The following is a 26,917-nucleotide window of genomic DNA, read 5'->3' on the forward strand; positions in this document are numbered from 1 at the left end:
AAACTAGAATTTCATATTCTGAACGGTTTCAGTGAAATTGTTTCTAATAATCTTTAAAAAACCACATACGAAATGTCTACATTCTGTTGGAATTCCAAATCACAAAACAATATGAGTCATTGTATTTCCTCATTAATCAGCACACAGAGGATCGCACAAACTTGTCTCCACTCATGAAGACAAATGACAAAAGATCATCCAGAATTCAGGTCTGAAAATAAAATCTAGCTGTCAAGCATGAAAGACGGATGCCTTGCTATGCGTTATTTTTATAGGCTGATGATGGGCAGATGCTTCAAGTTCAGAACTCAGTTGGAGGTTTCAACCTTGTCAGTCTCCTGATTCTGTCTTTGTCAGCATTCTCCAGCATTCCCTTCAGAAAATAAAGGCAAGAAATGGATCAAGAAAATACTCAGCACCATAATGCAATATAAAAGGCAGCCAAAAGGCATAGCTGCCTAAAGTGTTGAGAGGGTAAAAAGTAAGACATTATGAAAGAATACCATTATGACACTGGATAATTAAACCAGAGATTTCACAAAGTTACCCTTGTTTTAAGGATGACAAATGCCATAGGCTTTTACTAACTGATACGAGATTGGTGGAACATTATTTTGAAAGATGTAGGAATCACCATTGAATTCCATGGGAATTTGCAGATTCCTCAGTGGTTTCCATCGTGGAATGGGGATTGAGTAGTGAGAGCATTCCAGAGCTAAGTTAATATGTTTATTTGTTTATTTCTTTGCTGAACAGAGTTATGCGTGATTCTTATAGTACTGATAGTAGAGAGACAAAAGCCTTTATAGGTTGCAAAAAATTTGATGCATCCCCTCACCTTCCAAACAATTTCGTCCAGACATAAGCATATCTTTCCGTACTTATCAAGGAAGAGGCGCTCAGTTGGAGGCTTCCCACAGACATCTTTCACAGATGAGATTATAACAAAGATCACTTCTGCCAAAGCAACTTCAAAGAAATCAACCAGAAAAAGGTAATTAAAAAATCAGCAATGGGATCAAGAATCTTAAAAGGTCAACAACTCTGCTATAAATGAAAGTGCCATTCCTTAGCTAATGATATAACACCGCATTACAATGGGAAAGGTAGTACAATATTTCTCTAGAAGTAAGAGGATTACTTTAGTAATCCATCTGTTTCCCTCCCCAATTAAACAGTTGCATTGCTCTTCCATGCTTTGATGCACATGGGAGAATGACAAGCTGTTAGGAGCAAAAGGCTGTTGAGGAGCTCAACCAATTCAACAGGGAGAGGTGAAGTTGTCACTTTGAAAGTCAGATAGCTTCTGCCTATCCTTGCTTAAATTCATGGTGTAGCTAAAAGAACCCAAATGAATATACTTACAAGCAAGTTCATCATACTCATCCTTGCCCACAACATAGATGCTGACATCTCCGAGCACCGTGTAAACGATATACACTGATCTGATACAGGGAACATCGGATTAATCCAAGTACAAATTAGTGACTAAGAGTATGTTCGGTACTGATTCTACAAGGTGTTTTTGGCCTTTCTAACACTAGGAAATTTTTATTTTTAAAGTATTAGAAAGACTGAAAATACTTCTTAAAATCACTGTCAAACGCATTCTAAATTTATCTTTTTTGATAAGTAAGCAAGACGGAAAATATATTAATTAAAAGGCTTATACACCAAGGTACACAGGTTGTATAAAAGGAAAACAAAAAGCCTAGCCCAAACAAGGGAAAATACAAAAAACCGCTCCCTCCCTTGATTAGACCCCAACCAACCTACAAACTCGAACAGTGACTTAATATAACACTTAAGTCAACTATCATTGTCTAAATTTTGCTTATCAAAAAAAAAAAAAAACTATCATTGTCTAAATTTTGAATTTGCAAGGTGGAGGTTATATTTTTCAAAGTGCACAAGGTGGTTCAGCAGATTGGTTCATCCAACTAACTGGATATTTCAGAGTTCTAGTTTCTACAAATTGTTATGCACCATGGTCTAAGATATCTATAAAAGCAGTGGATCAAGCTCCTCCAGTTACCAATCTCCCTGCACCATATGAAGACATAGCCGAGCAGTTCCAGTTGTTCTGATCATTGGTGAAGTAACAACTACCCTACAGGACTTGAATCATGATGAACTGGAGATGCCTAAAGAATGATCAAGCAGTTCCAATTCTTCTGATTGTTGATGAAATGACATAAATACCCTTCATGCCTACAGAACATGATAATAACAAAAAGAAAGAACAGGGAGAGAGTTTGGGGATCTTATCACAGAATTCTGATGAAGAAGGGACTGACTACATGTAGCTGATAACAGCCCCAAAATTTGGGGTGGATAAATCTAAATAACAAACCGATGGAAAATTTTGGATGAGTGAAACAAAATTGAACAATTGGGATATTCTTAAAATATTGGATATTTATGATTGTTAGAATGATGAAACTACAGAAAATTCATTCATTCAAGCAGTGAACTGACACCAGATTAGTGAAGATTTATGAGCACATTTTCACCACTCACATGCAGGGGCAGAGCCAGGCTATGCCCGGGGGGGGGGGGGGGGGGGGGGGGGGGGGGGGTGTGTGGTTAAATGCCCCCCTCAAATTTTTGAAAGAAAAATACTGCTAATTAATGGGTTTTGATCCAGGCCCAAGATTATGCAAAGTAAACATGGTTACCACTAGGCTATAAGAGCATTTTGGTCTCGTTCTGCCCCCTCCCCCTGAGGAACTAAAGTTCATATGTTGCCCCCCCTTAGCTCTTTCTCTGGCTCTGCCACTGCTCACATGAATGAAAAATCCCAGAATTTCACCAAATGCCTAAACATATTCAAGGAGACATTCCTCCAGTTCTGATTCTAGTAATAAAATAGCAAGGATACAAGACAGTGCATCGTGAGGACAGAAGTTTGCTATGTGAAACGGAGTTAACAATGAAATGATGATTGAAAACAGAAATGAGATGATCTATCCTAGTATGAATATTTAATATTGGTCACAAGAATAGATCTGATGTAGATGTGCCACCTATTCACTCATGCATCCAAATTCAAGGAGCTGGGGTTTTAGGTTTCTTGAGTTGAATAAGTGGGACATCTACAAGAAATATATTCAAATGGAAAGAGGGGCATCACATGGTTGACCTGTAAAAAACACACACACACACATCTGAAAGTTTAGAATGCACTAGCAACACCCGTACTTGTGGCAAGCAACAAGAAGCTCCTCATTTTTTACTCCTTTAAGATTGTCCGCTCCCAATTTAACCAAGAAAGATCTCCAATGCAGCCGTTCTTCTGCTGGGACTCCACTAAATCTGCAATACAGCATAAACCTTAAATCAGTAATTCAACAATCTTACCATACATGATCAAATTCAGCAGTCATTTCTGAAGCAAAGCTATTCATTCATTCATCATATCTGAAACCAAATTAAAATTTATGTTTGGTAAATCCAAAAACATTTCCTTCTTTTATAATAACATATAACATTTGAACCATCTAAATAATTCAATCCAACTTAACAAAGCCGCCTCCTTACCATTTAAGGTCGATTGAACAAACAAAAACCACATGACTCCTTCCTAATGCAGTTTCAACAACCGTAGTCTACCTCAAACAAAATCACACCATGGAAATCAACTTTGATGGGATACAATATTCAACAAAATAGCTTTAGTAATTTTAGTATTTCATAGTTTTAGTTGGAGTATGTTTTATATTTTATTAGAATAGAGTCTTGGTAGTATTTGTTTTTTTATATGAAATCTGATCTGAATAGAGCTAAATATCAATAAGTGTTTCAACTGTTTGTTTTTAATAGTGTTTGAATATTGTAAAGTATAAAGTTGTTTGTTTTTGTTAATGCCTTAGACTCTTAGTATTGTTAAGTGTTCAATCTATTTATTTGTATATGTTAAACACATTTATAAAATTAATTACTATATTTCTTCTTATTTTAATTTGAAAACTGATAATTTGAAAAATAAAATTATAATTTAACAAATTTCTAAATATCCCAAAATATCATAGTTTATCACTATAATCAAAATTTTATAATGATTTAGTATGTGATTAGTTAGCAAATTAGTAATTGCATAATAATTACGATTTTTAATTATGCTTGGTTGCTAAAAAAAATATTAGAAATTTTCTAAGTTATCATTCGTTTTGATGTGGTGTATCTTCAAATTTATGGATTTGTGATTGAAATATGTGTTCCATTATTAAGATTAATTCATAAATTTTTGGATTTTTAATTTGAAAAAAAAATATCAAATCCTAACTTTTTATTTTTCCAAATTAATTGGAATTGTTGATTCTAGTGGATATTTAAATAAGGGTGAAGTATATTTTGGAGTTCTAATTAAATGAATTTCAGTGGAATTTATGATAGTTTGTTTTGTTTTTTCACATGATAAGAAAATGAAATTTTAAATTTAGTAGTAATTTCATTTCTAATCCAAAAGTTATTACTTCAACATTGTTTATATTTGTTTTTAAATAAGGAATTTACAAAAATTCATGTAATTTAATTTCATTGAGAAGTAGATGAATTATGAGGCAAAAAGAGTGGTGCGTGAGAGTGAATTTTGATTTTAGTTTTGGAATTTTGTGAATTTATTTTAAATCAGATTCTTTTTTTTTTTCAATCCAAATTAAGTGATTTTTATTTTATTAGTTTTGCTATTGAGTAATGATCAAGAGAAAATTTTAGGTCTAAATTTTCTTGAAAACAAAAGAAATTTGGATAAAAACAAAACTTATTTCAATCATATTCAGTTTTTTCTGAATAACTTTACTAATTTGTAGTAAATTCATTTCTCATCTAATTACATAAATTGAGTTAGTTGAATTTATTTTTAAGACAAGCGTTATCAAAATTTTTAAAAATAAATTTTATTTATTTTGAGAAATTGGATTTGAGTATTAACAAAGTTAAAGGTTGAAAAGAGAAATGAGAACAAGAGACTTTTCCATTAAGATAAAAATTAAAATTTTTACTTTTTTCATCAAGACAAAATTGTCTTAAAAAAACTAAAAAGTTAAAAAAACAAACTCCTCTAAAAATGACTTAAGTCTTAGAGCAAGTTGTTTTAAGACTTAAGTAAAAAAAAACAACCACCCCTTAGTCTTATTAGGAAAAGGAGTTTCATGAGTCTATAAAAAACCTATGTAGTCTTACATTTGTTAATGAATATAATTTACTGAGAATTTAGTAATTATATAGCGTCTTAAAGGTGTGATTGCCAATAATCCCTTTTTTTCTTTTCTTTCCCTTTGTTTTGTCCTCTTTGATCTCTCATCCCACCATAAAACAAAGAAATAATTGCTATAGTACCGGAAAGTTTTACAGTGCTGCACCAATTTGGTATCAAAGCCTACTCACAGCATTATAACTTGATGAGGTTAATGTTTCCTTCCATGAACTTAGGTATCATTTGCTTTCATTGCCAAAGTAGAGTTTTTCCAAGCTCAGGAGAATGATAAGGAAAGATATTCAGTAAAAAAGCTTTTACATAAATGTATTATCTCATAGTTTTAGTTGGAGTTTGTTTTTATTTTATTAGAATTAGTGTTAATAGTTTATCTTTTAGTTAAATTTCTATTTATTCTAGTTTATAATTTGATTAGGAAAATAAGTAATATTCCCAAGTCTATGTTAATCTATATAGTCTTTCAAATTCAATGAATAAAATTCATCAAGAATTTAGTAGCAATCAAGTTTCCTAAAGTTGTGATTGCCTTTGTGTGATTGCTATAGACCTATATTTTTTCTTTTGTTTTCATTTAAGTGTGATTGCTTAGGAAATCCTAGGTATGATTGATTGTTTAGGAATCTTGGTGTGATTGCCAAGGATCTATCTTTTCCTTTCTTTCCTTTCTTTTATCTTTTTGATCACCCATCTCATTATACAACAAAGAAAAGCTTCTCTAGTTGTGGAAATTTTTACGGTCCTATATTCAACTCTCTCATACTTCCATTATTAGGGGTTACCTCAAACTTCTTACAAATGAAATGACAGAATAATATCATGATTAAACTTTGCAGTCTCATTACTCATCCACCTCAAACTTCTCATTCAGTGCCCAACTTGCCCTCATTGACTGAGTTTAGTAATGATAACAAGGAATTATGCATCATAAAGCATGATTAGCCTCATGTCACCTGATGAAATCCTTCCTTCATCTGATAGGCCTGCACTAATCATACAACAATGAAAATACCAACAACTACTCCAGTTTGTCTATACCACTCCAATTCAATGAGGGTGCTTACTCTAGTCCCTACTATGGATGAATAATTTCAAGATAAAGAAAACGCTCAATGTCCTGCAATCAATCATTATTAATCTCCCACTTGTAATCATAAATTTCAAAGAATTACAATTCCTATAATATCCCATCAACAAACAACATATTCTATGTAATCCCTTTCCAAATATACCCAGTTGAACAAATTGAAATAGGCTATTGAGTGAGGTCAGGAATGCTAAGGATTTTACATCTTTTGGGCCATCTACATGTTTCCCTTGTCTTCTCCTTCTTTTATATAAGGTCTTTATGTTTGAAATGAATTGGTACTCAGCAATTGACACATTTGAAAGAACTCTAGCAGGTTTTTAGGGGTATGGCTGACCTTGATTTCTAGCCTTATTTGAGAAGCAAACAAAATGAATTGAGATGCACTGAGGGGTGAGCATATTGCACACGGGATTCATAACAGGAAAAGGAAAGGAAGATGAAAAAAAAAAGCAGTAGAAAAAAGGGAAGAGGAAAAATTAAAAGAAAAGAAAGACAAATGCACTTCAGCAACACAATAAAAATTTACTTAAGAAATACAAGAAAAGAAAAGGTGCAGCTTATGTACACATGATATATACCAGCAACAACCAAAAGAAAAGCAAGAAAAAAAAAATCCAAATATATCGTGACAGAAAAAAAGGAAATGGATCGAATACAAACAAATTCAATACCCTCACAACCTATCAGTTAAGTCCAAAAACGCCACTTTAGAAGGAAGACAAGATCCTGACACATTGTTTTTATAACACAGACCCACTGGCCCCACTTCAAAGGACCAAAGAAAACCATGAATACACAATCCTCCACCAAGGACCATGTCCTTGGGTAAGCCCGAACTCACACTTGGGAGCTCTCATTGTTGAGTGGGAGACTTTGCCAGTTCAGCTGAGCTGCAGAGGGCACAACGTGCCAACAAATGTGAAACCAGAAAAGAAGCATTTCCGTAAGAAGTTAAAGGCTAAAAATAAGCAGACAGTTTTTGCTACCTGCCACCAAAAAGTATCCTCTCTACTCCCCAAAGTTGCCAAAACAATATGACAACCGAAGAAAGAATCCAACATTCTCAATTCTCAATCATGAAAATTTCTAAGAAACCTAAGATTTCACAATATTGACCAACACCCTCCTCAATGCTCCAATAATCTTCCAATTGTACCCATTATCTTCATCCTGAAACAACTTTTGAAGAGAACATTGCTCCATCAAACATTTGTGCCAAAACTTTACTCTTTGTTCATTTCCAATTCTAAAATAGTAAATTCAGCAACTCGGTCCAACCACTCCTAAAGTACTTCTAGAGCTCCTTCACACAAGGGTTCTTACCGTCTGTAGACAATAAACCTTCTCTTTTTCGTTAAACTTGCCCACCATTATTCTTCTCCATAAATTCTCTCCCTCACTCACAAACCACCATAGGAAGTTAGCCAAAAAACTTATTGAAGCACTCAATATCTAATACCAAGGGACCTCCTCAAGTAAAGAAACTACTTTCCATCTGACCAAGTGAATCTTGTTTCCATCCCACCACAAAGAAACCTCTTGTTGAATATTTTTTAATTTATTTCTTACCCAGGCTGAAAATCTTAAATAAAGATATAAAATACACCAATAAGCTCAACAGAGTGCCTTATATGAAAAATTAGTGTCAATCTATCCCTCAAAAAATGTTGCTTCTTCAACATTGCAAATTTTTTGATATCATTTCACTACAAACTCCAGCACTGATACCACCTCCAAATGACCCTAGAGGAAGTTCCAAACAGGATGATGCCAACTGGTCCACACCACAGGGAACAGGTGAAACCAGAACATGAATATCCTCCACCAGTCCTGAGGAATCATAATGCTGTTTCCAAATTTTATTTTTTGCCCAAAAACTGCTTATAAAAGCCAACTGGAACTCCTGACATACAACAATTGCGTTCTATCTGCTCCACAAAACAAGACCATATCATCGGCAAGCAACAAATGTGAAATTGTTACTCCCCGTTCATCAAAAAACCAGATCTAGAATCCTTGCATAAGACCTTCCTCCACTAAACTACTCATGAATTTACCCAAAAACAAATAGGGGTCAAACAGGATATCCTCTTTCCTTATTTTTAAGTCCTTGGTTAACAGTTGGAAAGTTTTAATGAACTTTCCTTCAGACAGATTAGGGTGAAGAACTTGACTGGGGTTACTTGGGACACTATTTCTACTTTCAACTGAGGCAAGGAGTTTGGAGACCTAGTCATTGGTGATTGTGAATGGAACTTTATTAGAAAAGTAGTTGTTGCAGTTAGCATAAAAAGGGATGGATTTTGAAAGAAGATATTAAGTGTAGAAATTCAGTGATGACTATATGAGCAGGGTATCAATGTAGTTAAGTCAAAAAGTGTAATAGAGTTGGTGTCTGAGGTTATCATGCATTCATAGTTAAGACTTCGGAAAAATAAGAGTGTGCCCTTTGGGCATGACTGTTGTTGTGATGCTAGGCAATTTGATCCTGTGTTCAAGGACGAGATGCAATGGAATTTCAATTTTTTTAGAGCTCCCAATGGTTGAGAGTTGGAGGTCATGGGCAATTTTCTGAATAGGTAAAAAATAAGAGTAAAATTTAAGAATTAAGAATCATTTTTGCAGAATTGAGCATATTGTGTTAGGGGATACACTTAAAATTTATAAAACTTCAAGAACAATTTGAAAATATTGCCTTCTCCAAGGTTGTGGGTAATCTTTCTCGGGCTTTATGAAATCTTTGGATTCTGCCTAAGCCTTGGGGTGGATTCTGTATCTTTTTTTTAATTACCTAGTTATCAAGCAAAAGGAGGAAAAATAAGAAAGAAAAAAAATGTTTCGACATACAATGGAAAATTGAATTCCATCAAAATCATAATCAACCCATCTCAGCTCCAGTGCAAGACCCCTCATTGAATTATCCTAGAACACCCTAAAGGCAAACCAAGATCCAATCCAATACCAAACAATCACAAACCTCCCAACAAAACCAATCAACCATAATCAGAAAAGAGTATTCCAAATCAATATTACCAAACTAAATATTGAAAATAAAAATAAAAATTAAACATAACATTGCTAATGAGATAGATCTGGTATGTATACGGAACATGAAGAAGATGAGTATGTTGAATGGAAAAAAGACGATGATGATCAAGAAAAATCAACGGAAAAGACGATCGGCGTACCGTTCGACTAATATGTTGCCTTCTGAGTTGGCGAATAGAACCGCCAGCAGCATGTTTGCTCTCTCTGGATCTCCCTCCCTCTCTGTCTTCTCTCTCTCCCCCTTCGATGCAAGGCTTCCAGAAATTACGAGATGTGATTACCAAAATGCCCTTTAATATGATATATTTATGATTTAATTGAATTATTTATTTAAAATTATGGGTCGACTATATTATAATTATAATCAAGTTAATCAACAATATTATTAAATAAATCAATTTGGATCAAATATTATTATACAAAATTAATCCAATAACAATTCTTCATTAAATGAATTATGCAGGTAGATACGAATTTGATGTGTTTATGATTATATTTATAATCATATTTAATTTAAATCGTATCAAACTTGAATCGTGTTGTCAAATCGTAATAGATTTTTCAACTCTAATTTTATTACATTGTATGTTTGATTGGGAGGTGAATGATATTTTTGGATATTCATAGAAGATTTGTTATTCAAATCGTATTATATCAATACCTTTTCAAAGTATATGATTAAATGAATCAATTTAAATGATTGTATTGTAAAATTATAACGTTTTTACACTAAAATAATTTAGTATTTATCAATCTAGGTACAATAGAGCATAAGACCTTTTCAATTTATGTTATACGACCATTTATGTGTTGGAAATGGTCATATAACTCATCAACTTGAGCTTTCATATGCACCTATAGACCACCTATACAAGCAACTTCGTGAATGCATAATTGATCAATGGAGTCCAACATGCCATCAATTGAGGACCCATCAATGGGTTGTGAGGCTCCCACAATCGTGCAAAAAGTGCTTTCATGATGCCCTCAGCTACCATGCCCCTTGGCGCTTTAGCCACTACACAATGATTCTAATATTATCCTTCTCATTAGCAAGAGGGATGGCGATAGCTCCCCAGGTGTGGTTAACATGCTTAAACCATGAGCTTTTATTAATTGTTGTACGTGGGCCAAGCAAGCACATGATACTCTTATTGGATATCAAATGCAATCTCAGGTGTGGTTAATTTTTGGAGTTTCCCTTGGGCAATCCCATTGACCTTAGATGGTTTTTGATATTATGGCAACTTTCTGAGAATCATCGGTTGTGGCAGATCAAGGCATGATGGAAGGATGGATAGAAAGTATATACCACAAACATATTTAAAATTCAAACTGGCTTAATGTAACTAGATAAACGAATATAGACGAGAAGTTCACAAGTCTTCTCATAAAGACTGTTAGGTTTTGTGGAGCCTAGTTTTGTTTTATTCGGTTTGATGATCTGACTCAAATAATATTGCGTGGTTTTTTAATGGGAGATTTACTTAGACTTATTCCATATCGGCCCAAGCCAGAGCGCTCATGGACAAGCCTCCTGGGGGTTTGGGGGCAGCGCCTCGGGAAAAAAAACTTTTAGGCCCATTTAGTCCATTGTGGAATCACCTTTTGTAATTAGGGTTTTTTAGTGTGGTGTTATTGTCATGTTTCATATAAAAAGAAAATATTGTAGTCGAAAGTTGTACTCTCTATTCTTCCCTGATAATTGTGATATCCCTACAACTCCGTGGACGTAGGCAAATTGTCGAACCACGCAAATAATGTCTTGTGCGTGTGATTGTTTTTCTTTAACGTGTGTTTTCTCTATTTTTTGTTTCTCACAGGTTGGGAATTCGACTTAATTCCCTTCAAAGACTTTTAACAATAGCCTCAAGCTCACAAATCAAAACCTGAAACTCAAGCGACACATGTGGAATGGTCTCAATATAATCAAAATGTTTGACAAATGGAATGAGGAAAGACCAGAATGATCTATCCATAGATCATAATGCGAAAGAATATGCCTAAAACAATAGAGTGGATGTTCAAATAGAACAGTAAAATATAACAGGGATTAGTAACCTCGAAGAGGGAAGAAGCCCTTAGTCATAGTCCTTGAAAATCATAGGATTCATTGTATCATGAATAAGGTGAGCTCTCCCTCTACCTCAACTCTATGATAATATAGCTCTTTATACTCAACGTCTATGAAACAATATATGGGCAAGCCCTCAACATCCCAAGGTTCCTCTGCTAGGAACCAGAGTCAGATACAGTGTTAGAAGACATAATTTCTAAATGCATGCTAACGAGTATGTTTAAGCTTAGTGGGTGGCTTTCCACATAAATTATTTGTGTTCATATGCAATTAGAATTCTTGATTTATTGATTAACTATCCAATTAATATTTGAAACTTTTGGGTTAATATGTATATACACACACTTTTGTAGAACCATGGAACTCAATTCAGAATGGGTTCTGATTCGGAATGCGTGGTGTTATAGTCAACTAACAGCCAACCCATGGATTAATGTCAACCCCCTAGCGCCCAAGGGATCTCAACCTCCAAAGAATAGGTTAGGTTATTAAAGATTCTTATTCAGGCCATTCTATAACAAAACCTTGCTGTCTGTACATGCCTGTGGATAACTTTTTTACTCTGAAGATTTTCAATGTATAGCATAGGTTTACAATGAGCCATTGAAAAACTAACAAAGAGCCAGCTACAGCAAGTGTTCCATGTTGGATTTACCTAATAATATATTGCCTACAGAGTGATCAAGAGAACCATTCATGCATGTAGAGTACTGTACAATGACACTAGCTCCAGCCTTCACATATCACCATTTGAGATCCAGCATTCCCCATGAGTAGGTTTGTAGACAACATATGTCCAACTATTTAATTAGAACAAATAATTCAAACTAAATAGACTGTGCCCTGACATGATATCATCATCTTTCATTCTATTGAGTGGGAGAACTTACAGGCCTCATCCCATGCATGATTAGTTCTATTTTGTTTAATTTTTCCATTACATAAATGGCTAGCACTTGGCTATTAGTTGTTAGCTTCTTGAGTTGAAGTTCAGTTCTCAGGCTGCTTGTGGTTGTTCTTATGCTATAAATCCCTCTTGTACCCTATTGTAAGGGCATTCTAAATATAAATAAATTAATTTGTTTTTTAGTTTTTAGTGGGATGAGTCAATGACACCTGTTGGAGTTGCATGCCTTATAAGGCAGGGAGCTAGGCACTGGTCTTGCCAGGGGTTTGAATTAATCACCATGCACTAAGCCACTAAGGCCATGTTGGGGAATGAAAATTCTTTGTTCATTCCTAGACCTCCTTAGATAAGAATAAATTTGATGATTTCAATTCTTATGGTTAATGTATGTATAAATACAAGTTTAAAATGATTATTTGTTTCTATTTTAATACTAAATAATGATAGAAATAATTTTTTTTTTTTAAAAATTGATAATAATATTTGTACATATAATTTAAATAATTTTTTATTTTCATTTAAAAAATAGAACAACTTTGAGAGTTTTTTTTTTTTTTTTTTTTTGCTAAATAATAAAAACATGTTTGGGCTTGTGATTTAAAAACAAATATTTCTAACAAATTAATGCCACTATTTGATTGTTGTTCTTGAGAAACAATTTTTAAAAGCAAAGTAATAAATTTACTAATTTTTAAAAAATAGTGTTAATAATGATTGATTTTAAATTATTATTTATTTTTAACAAAATAAATCAATTATTCTTTAATAATATTTATAAAAAATATAATTTATGATTTTATTATAATATATACTATTCATATTTTATTAAAAACTATACATTTTTTTTTAATTTATTTGTAATTACAATTTAATTGAATTTACAATTTTTTATTACAAAATTAAAATAAAAAAAAATTATTTTACAAAAAACTTATCAAAAATAGTTTTTGGTTTTTTAATTTTTAAAAATAACTTGCACTAGGGAATCAAAATACCTCTTAGCTCTTTAGAATAATTCTTGATTCAATTCCCATTATCAGTTAAATTATCCAAATATGAAAAAAAAAAAAAATGAAACATTCATTCTCAATCCTTATCCTCGCGTACCAAACATGACCTAAAAATGACTTTAGTTATTTCTTCCAAATTAGAAATGGTTAGTTGTTAGTGATTGTCAATGCATTGAGTTCATGTAGATATTTGAGTAATGAACTCCCCTTTCATTGTTACCACATATATGCATGCTATCCCTCTTAGAAGGCTGTCATGAAAGTGTGATTGGGAGTCCACCAATTTTAGAAAGCCTGTCATGAGAGGGAAATCATAGCATTGCAATCAAGGAATTAATTCCATTGAATTCTTATATGTGACACTGTCTGAATTCAGACAATATTATCGCAAATCATTGTCCAATAATTAGTGGAAATTTTCTCCAATGTAACAGTTTTTCAAAACATTAGGACTCAAATTCTTTGGTTCAAATTCAATGAAGCTTTATAAGGAATTTGGACTTCCCATTTGAAGAAATTTGGACATATTAGGAGTGGACCTCCAAATGATCATCACTTAAAAACTAGGAAAATGTTCTAAGAATCTTGATCAGTCTCCATTCTTCTAGACTAATGTATGTAGTGCTTTAGCTTAAAGCAGTTTGAATTTATTGGGACCCCTACTTAGACAATATGGGGCCTAGTATAAATGCACATTAGAGCACATTGTTGAAGGAAAATGCACAATACAGCCCTTCAACCTTTCTTATGAAAGATAAAGCTACCTAACTCCTATAGCAAATTAAGTCTACATCAAATGCCACTTTTCTTTCTCACCTAACCACCATTAGAATAAACCCTAAAGGGTATTTTTCACTCTATAAAACCTCAATCTAAGGCTTATCCAGGGGTAATGGAGAATTGATTATCAAACCTACCACTTGGGTTGCCCCCACCTGAAGTCATTTTAGTCTTTATGATATTGTTATCAAGTGGAAATGCCTCCCTTGAGGCCAATGAATCTCCACCACATGGGCTTTGATTCCCCAAATTAGGTACTTCTAGTGACAGCTTGGATAGTCCAAAATTAGTTCTTTATATAGTCTAGCAATTTGAGATGGATATAAACTCACTTAAATTTTGAGAGAGATATCAAATCTATGAGATCCAAATGGAATAATTCCTCACTTATTTCATTGAAAATAATGTTTTTTTCCATGGTAAGCAGCATAAAAAACAGTAGAAAAGATAGTTTAAATTGCCTTATACTTCCCTTGAAGGAGACTCACAGTGTATATATATCACTTGTTTTCAACTTCATTTCCACTCTAAGTATCTCTCTTCTGTGCCACTATATTGAATGCTTTAGTTTAATTCAATGATTACCAACCTTTCTTATAACATCAGCCAATTTATTATGTCCATGTTCAACAGTCATAACCACCCTTTTGTGATCGAATTTCAATAATTTGGTCACTTGTTTACATTTATCAACATGCATGCTTGCTTCCTAAAGGGAAATTAGATTGTCTTTATCGGTGTAATAATCATTCGCCATGATATTTATGTTATGCCTTTCATATCAAAGTATGGAGGTTACAGATTTGATTACACACATTTGGATATGATGATGGATTTATGATTTGCCTGCCACAATCCTTCAGTATAAGAAAATGCAAGTATCAGCTCACATCAACTCGATCTCCGGTCTATTAAATTTTCTTAATATCGGCTTCATACATCCATAACAGATGTTGTTTCCATCACAAACCAGCATAAGTACTAGTATTCTCTTATTTGATTTATCTTAGCAACTAATACATGTGACGTTTCTAACGACGAATTCATTACACATGTTATTGATTGATCATTCATGTCATTATCAAAACAAAGTAGGCAAATTTTTCTCCCACACTAATGCTAATGTGGTTTGATGTATCCACTTGCTTATTGAAAATTATGGCTGTCTAGAACCAATTGGAGTTGTCTTTGTCAATGTTCTAATCGACATTTGTTTCGCTATTTATGTACGATGTATGCCCTTGTTAAGGTAACAGTAAGTTGATAATCAAGGAGGTGTTTGCCTTACTGGACCATTTGACACATAGTGTTGAGATTACAATTGTTGCTTTCTGAAAATTAAACCATATTCATATATTAATCTGCTAGAACATTATACCAGTAGTTTCATTGCATTTGAGGCCACATGGTCGATCATATATATACCATCAGTAAGGATGGCAATGTGACAAAACAAGGACTGGGTCATGACCATATATTTGATGCTAATAAAGTTTGAAATTGGCTTGTCTTTTTCCCCTTGAAATGTCGTGGCATATAGGCCACCACAACATAGAATCCTAGACAAGGGAAAACAGACTGATCACTTCAAATGGATGTGTTATATTTGTATCAAGAGTTTAATTGAAGCATGAGCTTGAGATTATCCATTGATATAGAGAGTTCCATCAAGCATATATCCCTACTTAATTTCAAAATCTTCTAGGAAACACAACACGGACAACAGCGCTCATGGTCTGTCCCTATTGATAATTAATGGTACTATACCATTTTCGCAATGATGTTAATTTTCTTTCGTAGTATGGAACTTTCGCAGTGTTCATTAATGAGGCAAAAAATTATCCAAAGGTAAATTAAAGTGATGAGAAAAGGAAGTTCGTGGACGAGAAAATAAGAAACAATCAAGACTTATAAATTCACAACTCCAATATCTTAGAGCACAATGTATAATTCAAAATGCTCACACCCCACACAAACACACAAAGAGAAAGGAAGTTGATGAAACCCAATTCATTTATTTTGCTCTCCTACCACATAAAATATGACAGTTTTTTTTATCTCTTCTTCTATATAGAACACTAGTTTATAGATCGATATATAGAAGGTCCCTTTTCTTTTGGGTGGGTTGGCGTTTAGCTGAATACATTTTACACAGACACACAATTAACTTACCTCCGTGGAGGTCTAAATCAAGATACATATATATATATATATATGGCTAGAATTTATGCCCCATTCTTCTGAAGATCGAAGTAACAGCTGGTACTTTGAAAAATCAAACACAATGCCATGATGGTGACTGCACATGGGAGCTCCCATGTATTGGCAAGCCCCATGTGAATTTTCAAGTACCAGGCTGACCTTCAATTCCTGTTTAGCAGTTCCTCTATCATCTGCAATGCAATCCTCTCCTCTTCATCCATCCCATGATCCCCACTACCTTCCCTTAATCCTGATGATGAGGTCTCTGGAGTGTCCACCATGGCCACTTCCGCCTCCGCTCCTGCCTCCGCCGCCTGCTCATTCTTCTTCCCAAGCTCCACTGTCATCACCCAATTGGAGTCGGATCGCGTCCCCGCCCGCTTCTGCCACACTCCTATATTGGAATTCTCGGTGTCCAGCCTTAGGCAAGTGAGGGAGGGAGATGGGGATTTACAACATTTACGCAGCTTGGCGCTGAGTATCGCAGAAAGAGCGGTGGGAGACGAAGAGGACGACTCCTCATTGTTGGCGTGATTCACGGCAGTGGGGAAGTTTGTTTTGGCATTGCGTCCGCTCATCATCACCGCCGCCTCGTCGTAGGCTCGAGCGGCCTCTTCTGCAGTCTCAAACGTCCCTAACCACACCCTCCTCTTGCTACAAAGCACAACAAAGAATATGCATTTGAAACTAACATGAAAAATGCCAAAAAGAGATGAGGAAAACCAAAATACAGTAGATACATGAAGAGAAGGACAAGAATTAGAAGAAAGGAATGTGGAGAATACAGTAAAGGGTGGCGAATTTCAGCGACCCAGGAGCCCCAGTGGCGCTGCCTGACTCCTCTGAACTTCTTTGTCTGTACCATGTTCGAGAATGTGAATGTAAGAGAGAGAGAGAGAGAGAAATGAGAGAGATGATCATAATAAAAATCGGGGGTTGTGCGATAGAAATATAAAGGGCTTGTACGACTAGTTGGTAACATTTAACAAAGGGAGGATACGATGTCGGTGAGCTAACTGCTTTGGAGTTATTACCACTCACTGCCCTTTGCTGTGGTCCACTGCCTTTCCCTCTTTCCCCCTCACTCCCCGGAGGACTTTCCCCCTATATTTATTCATCCACAATGCTTTCTCCCAACCCCCGCATAAAATCAAATTTCCCACTCCAAAAATTTGAAGTAGTCAAATAACCCGTCAACAATATGAATAGTTTTACTGGAAAAATATTGAAAAATCTTGTTATCTTCTTGGTTGATATGAGGAAAATGACAAGAAACTTTTGAGGGTGCTCCATCAGATCATTCATATCCTCCATCCATTACCAAAATTTTATTACAGTACTTCTGCAACCTTTGAATTTGATACAGGTAGGTCATGATAAAAAAAAAAAACTGTTCAATTTAGAAGTAAATGACAGTTCCATCCAAAATGTATTTCTATAGAAGGTTGGAAATCATACGAGAAAACTACAAGTAAAAGATGTGAATCCACATGATATTTCGTGTAGTACGGAAAGAGAAAATTGCTTCTTTTGTGTACAAATGTACAGACTCCCAATCCCTCCTCCGGGGGATGAAAAAGCAATGGAGAAAGAGCCAAACTTAACACCCTATATCCATTTATTACCATTGAGTTTCAGAGTATGGCTCCACTGGGTGTGCAGGTAGCTTGGCTGTTTACATAAAACAAAGAGAGAAAGAAGACCCACCAAACATTTATGGGAAGTAAATTGTATGGGGATCCACTGCACATATCCGTTCTTTTTCGGAGCCGTGACAGTGGCCTTGACAACTGACTCTTGTCATATGAGTAAACGAAAGTACAGTTCATGGTGAAAGCTCACAAATTATCTCAATCATCAATGGCCATGCCAAGATCATTCAAGTGAATTGAACTTGAAGTTCATTTGGCAATGTAGTTGGAGCCCCATATCTCTCTCTCTATATATATATCTCTAGTCATCTACGATCAGGTTTTGATCTAAATATTTTTCATCATATTATAAGACTCTTATCATTTTATACATAATAAACAAATGTCACACACTGAGTAGGAAGAATGGACCCTTTGGAGATATTACATGAATTTTTTTTAATATGAACGAGTAAGGAAAAGTTGAAATGTTTTACTGCATGTAATATATTCATGAATGATCCACTTGGTACAATTGATGTCAACGGTACGAAGTAAATGTGGGAGTAATGTTAGAAATGATTGTGCTGATAATGGTATATGAAGAAGGGTACCGTATCATTAGCTGTGACATTCATGATAGTGTAAGGTCATTCATGTTTATACATGACAGGAATCCTATAAGCATGTTGGGGATAATTTATGGATTGAAGTAGAAATAGTTATCACTGTGGTATTGAAGTTATACTTAAGACCTATATTTTTAAAATATCTTTATTAAAAGTGAGGATAATTTTGAGGTTTTTAAAGATTTTGATAATTAATTATCGATAAAAGAAGTAAAAATAATTTTCATTGTGGCATTGAAGGTATACTTAAAGACCTATATTTTAAAAATATCTTTGTTTATATTAGGTTGTCATAACGTTCTTTTTAAACCCGAGGTTATTCAATAAAAACTCGTTTGTCATTTAACTCTTTTAAAATATATGTCGTTGTATGAATGGATGTATCATAAAAGACTATTCAAATATTTCAAAAAATCACTCAAACGATGATTCTTAAAATAGACTTATCAGATGATGTGATGTGATGTCAATTAATTTTCCAAAGAAATAATCAAAATTTCATTCAACACATTCCAACTACATTTAAGAATTTTAATATCCCTCAAAGTTGCTTTTCCCTTTAGACTTTTCAAATGTCTCTGTAAACATTCAGGAAGGACAAGTTTAACTTTCTACCATCAACCACGCGTACGACCTCCAAACTTTTCACACTGAAATTAAATTAATAGCCTTAAGATTGAGCTCGACTATGAGAGACTGATATTTTAGATAGGTCAATTAATAAATTTGGACCAATCAAAATGACACGAAAATGGAAATGAGCAAGTGACATTTCATGAGTACTTGTCTCACTTTTCACAAGAAAACAAAAGGTAGAAGTTGGTCGAAATAATAAAGATGCAATAGCCTTTGGCTTATGAAAAAGTTTCTTTTGGTGTTGGGATGGGGTAGGCCTAACAGTGCCATAAAACTAAAGTATAGGGGTCACAAAAGAAGAGTTGACCCTTCTAAACTTAAAGTCATATTAAGTTGAGTTGGTCTGCCAAAATATTTTAATGCCACTAGCTTTACTTGGACCCAGCTCAATTAATAAAATCCAGTCAATATTCTCAATAAAAAGGCTTCAAACTAACTGTTAGATTGGGTACAAACCAACAGAGGGAAAAATGCTTAGAAATTAATACTTTTTCACTGTACTGTACCCCCAAGTACTCTCTCAAACCACCACTATTTACCATTCCCATAATTTGAGGCTCTCGTCTCGAAGTTTACATTTTAAGAAGGGTTGCATTGCATGTTTCATGAATATATTCTTGAATGAGAGGAGCTTAGTCTACTATATATGGTTAAGAGTAACTTGTCTTTCTTAATTTATTTGACACATTGGAGCATTGATTTTTTATTTTTTATTTTAATCTAAGTTAATAAAAAGTATAGTTGATAGAAGTTCGGTGTTAAAAGAGGTTTCTTATTTGAGGGCAGACAATGGCATTTAATTTGAGTAGGCTAACTGCTGTCATGAAGAAAATAAGGAGGCCCATTGATATCCAGGCTCAGCTTGGCATGGCCCTAGTACATGATGGTAATAGAGGTTAGAAGTTAGAGGTTAGGGGTTGGCCTCACCTGCCACATGGGTACAAAATTAAGGGAATTAAGGGATTCATTGTAAGGTCAATATTTAGTACATTGATAAAGGTTAGTCTAGCTAATATGATAATTTATTATCATGGTAAAATCGAAGATCTTGTTCCAGGAATAATTATATTTATAATCAGGATAAACTTTATGGAAATGTAGCCTTTTAATTAAGAATTAGGATTTAAGGAGTTTCAAATATGATTGGAATTTCAAATTGGAGTAGTAAGTTCAACTATTTGGATGAATTTTTTAATTGACAAATGATCATCTGTTTGAATTTATTATATAATGTAATTCATATTGCTAAAAAAAACCTTGAGCTACCAATCGAACTTTTTATCTTTCTATTGATCAACCAAGATGGATCTTTACCTTATAATTAAACTCACTGACATAATATAGGATTCACATCTTTGGATGAAGGCATAGGACCCAAGTTTGATTAAGATACAATAGTACAATCTCTTCTTTTATTGTCTTTCATCATTTCATGTTTAAAATACTTTATAATTCAACAACTTTTTTTTTATTTAGGTGTGCTTTATTTTCGTAAGTTTCCTCTCTTTTTAAACAAATCTTTCAAGCTTTTATTCAAGTTAATTATTTAAAAAAAAAAAAAAAACATAGAAAGTTCCTATTCTTCACGGTTAAATATGATGGAACTAATTATTTCCTCTTTTGGTAGACTAATTTAGTGAACTCGATGATAGCAAATGATATGTTAAAAATCTTGTTCTTCTTATTTTCTTGTTGAATAACATGTCATTTAGTTTCCTTTAGTTGGCTTCCTTACATTCTTAAAACATTTCAATATTGTACTTTTTGGATCCTTTGTATTGCATTTTATTTCTATCTCTTTTTCTTGCCTTTCCTTGTTTGTCAGCTTCTTCTTTGCTTTCTAGCTTGCCTTTCTTTCCGATCCTCAAAACATGTCACCATCTCAAATTACCTCTTTTTGTACTAAAAAGCACTTCCTCTCCATTTTTAGATAAACTTCTAACCATTTTCTTAGTTGACACAACACACGGCCTAATCTTGTTATAGATGCAAGGGTTATACTTCAGCTAGACTTATGCCATCCCTAGGGACATGGGCATTAAGCTTCAAGAAAATAGGAAGGAGTCTTTAGATACCTAACCCCTTAGATCAAAGTTGAAATCCATCTACTTTCCTCGTGAAAATTTCAATGCAAGCCCCCATCTACCTCTACCAACCATGGTCCATAAGTTCTTTATTATACTAAGATTTGTACCCTATGCTCATTCAGTATGTAAACATGATTAATATTCTCATTAGTGTGTTTACTTTGAGTCACCTATACAAACTTGAATTAGGGTTGGAAGGGATAATCTTTATCTACATGGTAAAGTTGAGCCACCTATAGAAGCATGTAAATATGCTTATAATTAATGTACTAACGTGAATTAGTTTATAATATAAAATATATATCCACTTATAATAATCCATAATCTAATAAATAAAACATGATATTTATTCAATACTTCTAAAATAATATTTGATTTCAAAAGATGATTTCTAGATGGTTAGGTGTGATTGCTAGTGATCTTGGGTTGAAATTCTGATTATGGGTTTTGAGCCTTTTTGTTATCCTTGGCTTTGACCATACTCCTAAAACAAATTGGAACCTCTTTCTCAACCTTGTATTTTTCTTGGATACGTATTCTAGTTATCAAAGTGTTTATCTTAGTCTTGATTTAGCCTCCAAATTTTCTTTTACTCATGTCTTGTTCAATCTATTGAACATGAGTTTCTCTTCAAAGTCCATAATTCTAACTCATTCCTTCCTCCACATTCTCCACATGGTTTAAAAGTCCTTAACTTAACACCATGCACAACCCCTTGATCACTTCACCATCTCACTCTCACATTCTTGTAATGTTCATGTGCCATCTTCTAGTGCATGTTTTGGTACTACCACCTCACAAATTTGAACCCACTTGCCTTTCTCAAGCCATGTATAACAGTGTTGATACACTCTTACATAATGGAACCTGTAAACTGTTCATGCCTCCTCATCTAAGTCAAAATGTCATTAAGTACAAATGGGTTTTTCAAATTGAAGGTCATCTTAATTAGAGTATTGCTCAGTACAATAATCTTCTTGTAGTAAAAGGCTTTCTATCATGAAATTTGCAATTCACTAATGAAACCAATCACGGTTAATCATATTTTGTTATCCATTGCAATTACTCATGAATGGTCCATTTGATAACTTGATGTGAAATAATGCCTTATTGAATAGAAACTTACTAAAAAGGTTTTCATCCCTTAACCTTCAAATTTTTTGTGAACAATTTCAATCCCTCTTATGTTAACCACCTAAGGAAAACTATTTATGTTCTTAAGCAAGAACCTTGAACTTGGTATAGTGAGCTCAAAAGCTTTCTCCTCTTATAACTTTGTCAATTCAAAGATAGAAATATCTCTTTTTATTTACGATTGTAATTCTATCTTAGATTTTTATTTTTATTTTTTATGTAGATAATTTTTTTCATAAAAAAATGATAATATTTTTATATTAATGCAATCTGTCCACAATCTCTCCAACTTATTTTTAGTTAAAGACTTAAGATCCATACATTACTTTCTCAATGTGGAAGTTACTCCCACACCTAATTAATGGCATGCTACTCACATAGGAAAAAAAACCAAAAGAAATTTGCCAACACATTTCAATATATAAGATGCAAAGGAGATTCACACACCACTCCCCACCTATGTGGCTCTTGTTCTTGACAATGGAAATCCTTCCACAAAAGTAATAATTACTTTCCATAGCATTGTTGGGACCTTACAATACCTCTCAATCACAAGACTTCATCTTGCTTACTCTATCAACAAACTCTTGCAATTCAAGCATTATCTAACAACAACCCATTGGGTTGTTACTGTTTCCTTTGCCACCTTAAAATTACAATTAATTTATCATGGCTTGTTGATTCAACTACATAACCAATGAAGCTACATGCTTTTTGATGCTAATTGGCCTAGTAATTAAGATAGTCACACCTTAACCACAACTTATATTGTTTATATGGGAGGTAATGCCATATCTTGATCTTCTAAGAAGTAGAAAACAACTCTTTTATTAAGTTAAACATTGTGTTATCGCTTCAACAATTGCTGAACTTTGCTAATTTTAATCTTTACTGAGCGAACTTGGCATCCCTCTGTCCACCAAGTTGACAATCCACTACAACAATGTGGGAGCATGTCTATGTGTCAATCTTGTCTTCCATTCTTGTATGATGTCTTCAATTCACGTATGAAACATACCTCCATCAACTATCTCAACTATCATTTCTAGTGTGGCAAAGTTGAACATGGTTTCCTTGTTGTCTCATATGTATCCATACATGACCAGAGAGCAGATGCACCCACCAAGCCTCCTTTACAATAGTATTGCACCCAACTTCACACTAAGATTGGAGTCTTCAATGAGAGCTCCATCTTGCGAGGTATGATATACAAAATACCATCTTCCAAGTCAATGACCCATGACTCTGTAACTCACATTGATTGTGGATCATGTTTTTTTAAGTCAATTTCTTTCCCTAATATTTCCTGAATTTAGGTGTGGTGATTTTTTTTTCATAAATAACCCTTATATTTACACACAACTACTCAAAGAAAAGAAATATAATTTTTTTTTTTCAAATTACATAACTTGTTACATTGGTTATATTTGTATTACTTTTGTTAAGAAAATAAAAATGAAAAAAAATCCAAATATGTTTTATGATATTTAGATTACATTGAGTTATAAAAAAAAAATATTAAAGGAAAACAAATTAGGGGAATACATTAAAAAAAAAAAAAAAATCCTCTTCATTTTTCTTAAAAGAAATGTAAAGAACTTTATTCAACAATAATTAATTTTCTTTTCCTCAAAATTTTCATGAAAAATATTTAGAAAAAGGAAATAGAAATTATAATTTATCTTTCTCTTATATTCCATTTTCCTTGTTTCCAACATGGCTACAACCCAAAATTGGGAAATTTTTCATTTTTCATTCTTGGTCCATTTTTTTATTATAATTTCAATCTTCATACTTAAGAAGGTAAGGGGTGACCCTTACTTGGGGTTAATTCTTGTCTTTTCTTTGTCCATTTTTTATTAAAGAAATGGAATGGAATTATTGTAATTTATTGCATATTACTTTTTTTAAGAAATAAAAAGTGAATTAAGATTTTGGAAAAGAAAGAATGAGGAATTAGGATTGTAGAGAATGATATATATATATATATATATATATATATATATATATATATATATATATAGTCATAAATGGATTTTCTACAATTATTTAAGAATTAAATACAAAATAAATGTAAACTTGTAAAAAAATTAGAAGTATTTTTAACAAAAAAAAAAAAAATAGCAACACACGTCATCGGTTTCTTAATATTTTTAAATACTTTCAAACTACATATATTTATCATTTTACTATTAAATATGTTTCAAAATCACATATATTGCATAATTTATCATATATATATATATATTGCTTGCTTAAAAAAATAATCTTACTATTTGTACTATTAGTACTTGTTTTATCATTTCTTAGAGATTTTTTAAAAATATTTTATGAGTTCTGATTAATTTTCATTTTAATAAAATTTTTTCTAGAATTTTGGTCCATTATTTCCAAAAAACCCAACTATTAATATTTTATAAATTTATACCATGTCTACTCTTGATTATATCATATGATCTAAATATGATGAACTCAAAATAGAAAGAATGATTATATCTAGCAAGCCCAAACAAAGGAGAGTGTAGTGCACCAAAAATTTAAAAAAAAACAATTATATAACATCCTCTATCTTAACATCGTGGTCACGATTAAAATGTTGAAATAGGAAATATAAATGAAAATTCAATTTTATTTTTATCCAATATTATGATTTAGAGCCCGTTTAGTAGTGATTTTATGAAATGTTTCTAATATTTTTAACACCTAAAAGTTTTTATTATTCAAGTATTAAAAATGATAAAAATATTTACTACAATCACTATCAAATATACTCTTACTTCTATTTTCATCGAATTTCTATTTCTATTCCCATGTATACTCACCATATCTTGTACATAAGCTAATGGTCCAACTAAAAGTGAAGATGGTGTAAATGAAGGTGATATTTATTTAGGATAGCATGTGAGAGAATTGGTCCATCATGTGTACATTTATGTGATGGGGTCTCACCTTAAAATCCTGTGGGACTCACTCCTGCATGTCATAGCAATCCAACTTGCCAAGGTATTCTTCTTCTTTGTCATGCTTCTCAATCAAGGAAGTGTAGTGTCTCCTAGAAGAGTCCACCACCCGGCTTCATTCTTTGTGACGTCTCAGAGTTAGAGATGACAGTTGTATGTTGATCCAACCACACAACAATAAAAATAAAGAAAAATTAAGAGATTTTAACATGGTCCGGGAATTTATATGATCCCTATGACCATAGGATACACCACCGTACCATTCAAGAAACCATTAATCAAAATAAAGATGAAAAGTTACAAAGGTAAAGTCCTTCTTCTTCTTATAATTTGTGTTGCATATATTTTTTTCTCTCACAAGAAACCTCAAATCATGAGAGAGTTAAAAATACAATAGGAGGTAAACTCGTTTGTCAATAAATAGGAATAAAAAATATTTAACAGGCACTATCTTCTTAAACCCCCGTAACCTCAACAACAAGCCTAACTTTCAACACCATTCGCATAGTATAACAAGACTCATTCAGACTTCACAATTCAATAATATTTTATTTTATTTACTTCTCTTTATGATTAGGATGATGTTTCACTTTGACCCTTTTTTATTCTTTGTATTATGACTTTTGTAAGGATGATTTTGGACTAATAAATATGGCAAGGAATAAACATAGTTCCTATCATTAGTTATTTTATATTAATTAAGAAATGCAACCACTTAAAACAATAGGAAGTAGTAGAATTGTAGAGCTTGTCTGAGAATTTTTGTTCTTAAAAATAAAATATTAGTTTCTAAATATGAAAATTCGTTATAATTTTTTTTTTAAAAAAATATAGGGCTTAAAAAGCAAGTTTAAAAAATATGATCGGGTTTATATTTTTATTTTGCTTTTAAAAATTAGTGAAAATAATTCCTATTTGTTCTTTATTTCACTTCGTTTTTAAAAATTGTTTTCAGAAAACAATGGTATTAGAAAATTTTAAAACGGTTTTCTGTTTTTAAAAATAGGAAATTATTTTTAAATCACATAACAAAACAAACTTACAGTATTTCTTTAATTTTTTGTAGTTATTTTTACTTGTTTTTTTAACTATTTTAAAAAATAATGGTATAAATATAAATAATGATTAAAAATAAAACACAATAAATAAAAATCAATTTTAAAAATATTTAAAAACATAGAAAACAAGTTGGGAACATTTCAAACACTTCAACAAACTTCTATTTTAAATATATTATAAAACTATTATTAAAAACAGTTATTAAACACATTTCTTTTATACATGTTTTTGAAAACATTTTTAAAGGGGGTCATAGTTTTCCTTGATTAATGATTTTGTGTTTTCCGTGGCCAATAATGTTGTCTATGTTCAAAGTTCGAAGTTCCAACTCTACCACAAAACCAAGTCCCTATCATATCACATGACATATATTTGCTAACACATCATCAAGATTTAGATACACTCTATCCTTTGATTAATTTAGGAACAAAAATAACAATTTAGCTTCCATC

The 26,917-nt window shown here is 32.8% G+C and overlaps 2 protein-coding genes across 2 annotated transcripts; both read right to left on the minus strand.

Annotated features, from left to right (window-relative positions):
• Positions 1 to 26: 26 nt before the first annotated feature.
• LOC117922690 (TSET complex member tstD) lies at positions 27 to 9,607 on the minus strand. The gene is made up of 5 exons (XM_034840872.1): positions 9,494 to 9,607; positions 3,202 to 3,315; positions 1,372 to 1,445; positions 839 to 969; positions 27 to 373 (listed from the first exon to the last, which is right to left on the minus strand). The coding sequence occupies exons 1-5, from the start codon at positions 9,544 to 9,546 to the stop codon at positions 302 to 304; spliced, it is 444 nt and encodes a 147-aa protein (XP_034696763.1). The 5' UTR covers positions 9,547 to 9,607; the 3' UTR covers positions 27 to 301.
• A 6,435-nt stretch (positions 9,608 to 16,042) lies between these two features.
• On the minus strand, positions 16,043 to 17,246 carry LOC117922347 (ethylene-responsive transcription factor WIN1). The gene is made up of 2 exons (XM_034840469.1): positions 17,115 to 17,246; positions 16,043 to 16,983 (listed from the first exon to the last, which is right to left on the minus strand). Exons 1-2 carry the CDS (start codon positions 17,192 to 17,194, stop codon positions 16,491 to 16,493), a joined length of 573 nt encoding a protein of 190 aa, XP_034696360.1. The 5' UTR covers positions 17,195 to 17,246; the 3' UTR covers positions 16,043 to 16,490.
• Positions 17,247 to 26,917: the final 9,671 nt, after the last annotated feature.

This window comes from Vitis riparia, chromosome 9 (assembly GCF_004353265.1).
Source record: "Vitis riparia cultivar Riparia Gloire de Montpellier isolate 1030 chromosome 9, EGFV_Vit.rip_1.0, whole genome shotgun sequence".
NCBI classification, from domain to species: domain Eukaryota; kingdom Viridiplantae; phylum Streptophyta; class Magnoliopsida; order Vitales; family Vitaceae; genus Vitis; species Vitis riparia.

Excerpts from the sequence above, each read along its gene's own strand:
- LOC117922690 (XM_034840872.1), bottom strand. The coding sequence starts at position 9,546 with ATGCTGCTGGCGGTTCTATTCGCCAACTCAGAAGGCAACATATTAGTC. Across the intron at positions 3,316-9,493 it reads GGCAACATATTAGTCGAACG|ATTTAGTGGAGTCCCAGCAG; the intron begins GTACGCCGATCG and ends GCTGTATTGCAG. Across the intron at positions 374-838 it reads TGGACGAAATTGTTTGGAAG|GGAATGCTGGAGAATGCTGA; the intron begins GTGAGGGGATGC and ends TATTTTCTGAAG.
- LOC117922347 (XM_034840469.1), bottom strand. The coding sequence starts at position 17,194 with ATGGTACAGACAAAGAAGTTCAGAGGAGTCAGGCAGCGCCACTGGGGC. Across the intron at positions 16,984-17,114 it reads GAAATTCGCCACCCTTTACT|CAAGAGGAGGGTGTGGTTAG; the intron begins GTATTCTCCACA and ends TGTGCTTTGTAG.